Source organism: Meleagris gallopavo, unplaced genomic scaffold, assembly GCF_000146605.3.
Source record: "Meleagris gallopavo isolate NT-WF06-2002-E0010 breed Aviagen turkey brand Nicholas breeding stock unplaced genomic scaffold, Turkey_5.1 ChrUn_random_7180001862819, whole genome shotgun sequence".
NCBI lineage: Eukaryota > Metazoa > Chordata > Aves > Galliformes > Phasianidae > Meleagris > Meleagris gallopavo.
Genome location: NW_011128380.1, coordinates 27911 through 28821, shown reverse-complemented (window position 1 = coordinate 28821; position 911 = coordinate 27911). Strand labels below are relative to the sequence as shown.

Below are 911 nucleotides of genomic sequence, written 5' to 3'. Positions count from 1 at the left end.
CCCAACCGCTGGCTGTGCGGATGGTGATAACGACTGCGGGAACAACGAGGACGAGTCCAACTCCACCTGCTCGGGTGAGGAGCTCGTGGGGGGAGCTTTGGGGCCTGGGGGGGGCTCTTCTCCCTGGGTGCTGCTGGCTGATGGTGCTCTGTCTGTCTATCTGTCTGTCTGACCTGCCCAGCCCGGACCTGCTCCCCCAACCAGTTCTCCTGCGCCAGCGGGCGCTGCATCCCCATCTCTTGGACGTGTGACCTGGATGATGACTGCGGGGACCGCTCGGATGAATCTGCATCGTGCGGTGAGTGGGGGTCCCTCCGGGACAGGGGAGGGACTGTGGCTGTGCTGACTGTGCCTCTCCCTCCTCTGCAGCCTACCCCACCTGCTTCCCCCTGACGCAGTTCACGTGCAACAACGGCCGCTGCATAAACATCAACTGGCGCTGCGACAACGGTAAGGGGCTGGGAGGGGCAGGCAGGGATGGTGAGATCAGACTTGGAGCCGGCACCTGTCTGCAGGGCGCTCCTGCTGAGCACCAGAGCAGGGCAGGGAGGTGTTGGCTGAGCTGCAGCGCTGAGACCCACGTTGCCTTGGCTGCGTGGGGCTGCAGGAGCAGCCTGGCAGGGCGCACTGCGGCGCTGTTTGCAAGGTGCCAAAATTCTGGGAAGGCAGCGAAGGGTTCAGCTCTGCGGTCAGGGCTGGGGAGAAGGGTTTGCCCCCAGGCCGCCCTCCTTCCCCACAGGTTCATTTCCCTCTTCCTACCAGCTCTGCGTTGTTAGGGTTAATTAGCGGCTTCGGAGCGGGTGAGGCGTGTGCTGAGCCGCAGAGCGAGCTTGGCGTGCGCAGGGGATGAGCAGAGAGCTGTGGGGTGAAAGCTGCGCCCCGGAGCCCCCCAAGGCCCCTGGGTCAGCCCC

General features: G+C 64.9%; 1 protein-coding gene across 1 annotated transcript in view; it reads left to right on the top strand.

The window, feature by feature from the left end:
* Positions 1–911, top strand: part of LOC100546435 (low-density lipoprotein receptor-related protein 1-like) — a gene marked incomplete at its 3' end in the record, with an annotated part of 47048 nt that overhangs the window by 18233 nt on the left and 27904 nt on the right. Inside the window, 4 exon segments of the mRNA XM_019611127.1 lie at positions 1–18; positions 20–74; positions 182–298; positions 370–773. Coding sequence (XP_019466672.1) covers positions 1–18; positions 20–74; positions 182–298; positions 370–773 — 594 coding nt within the window.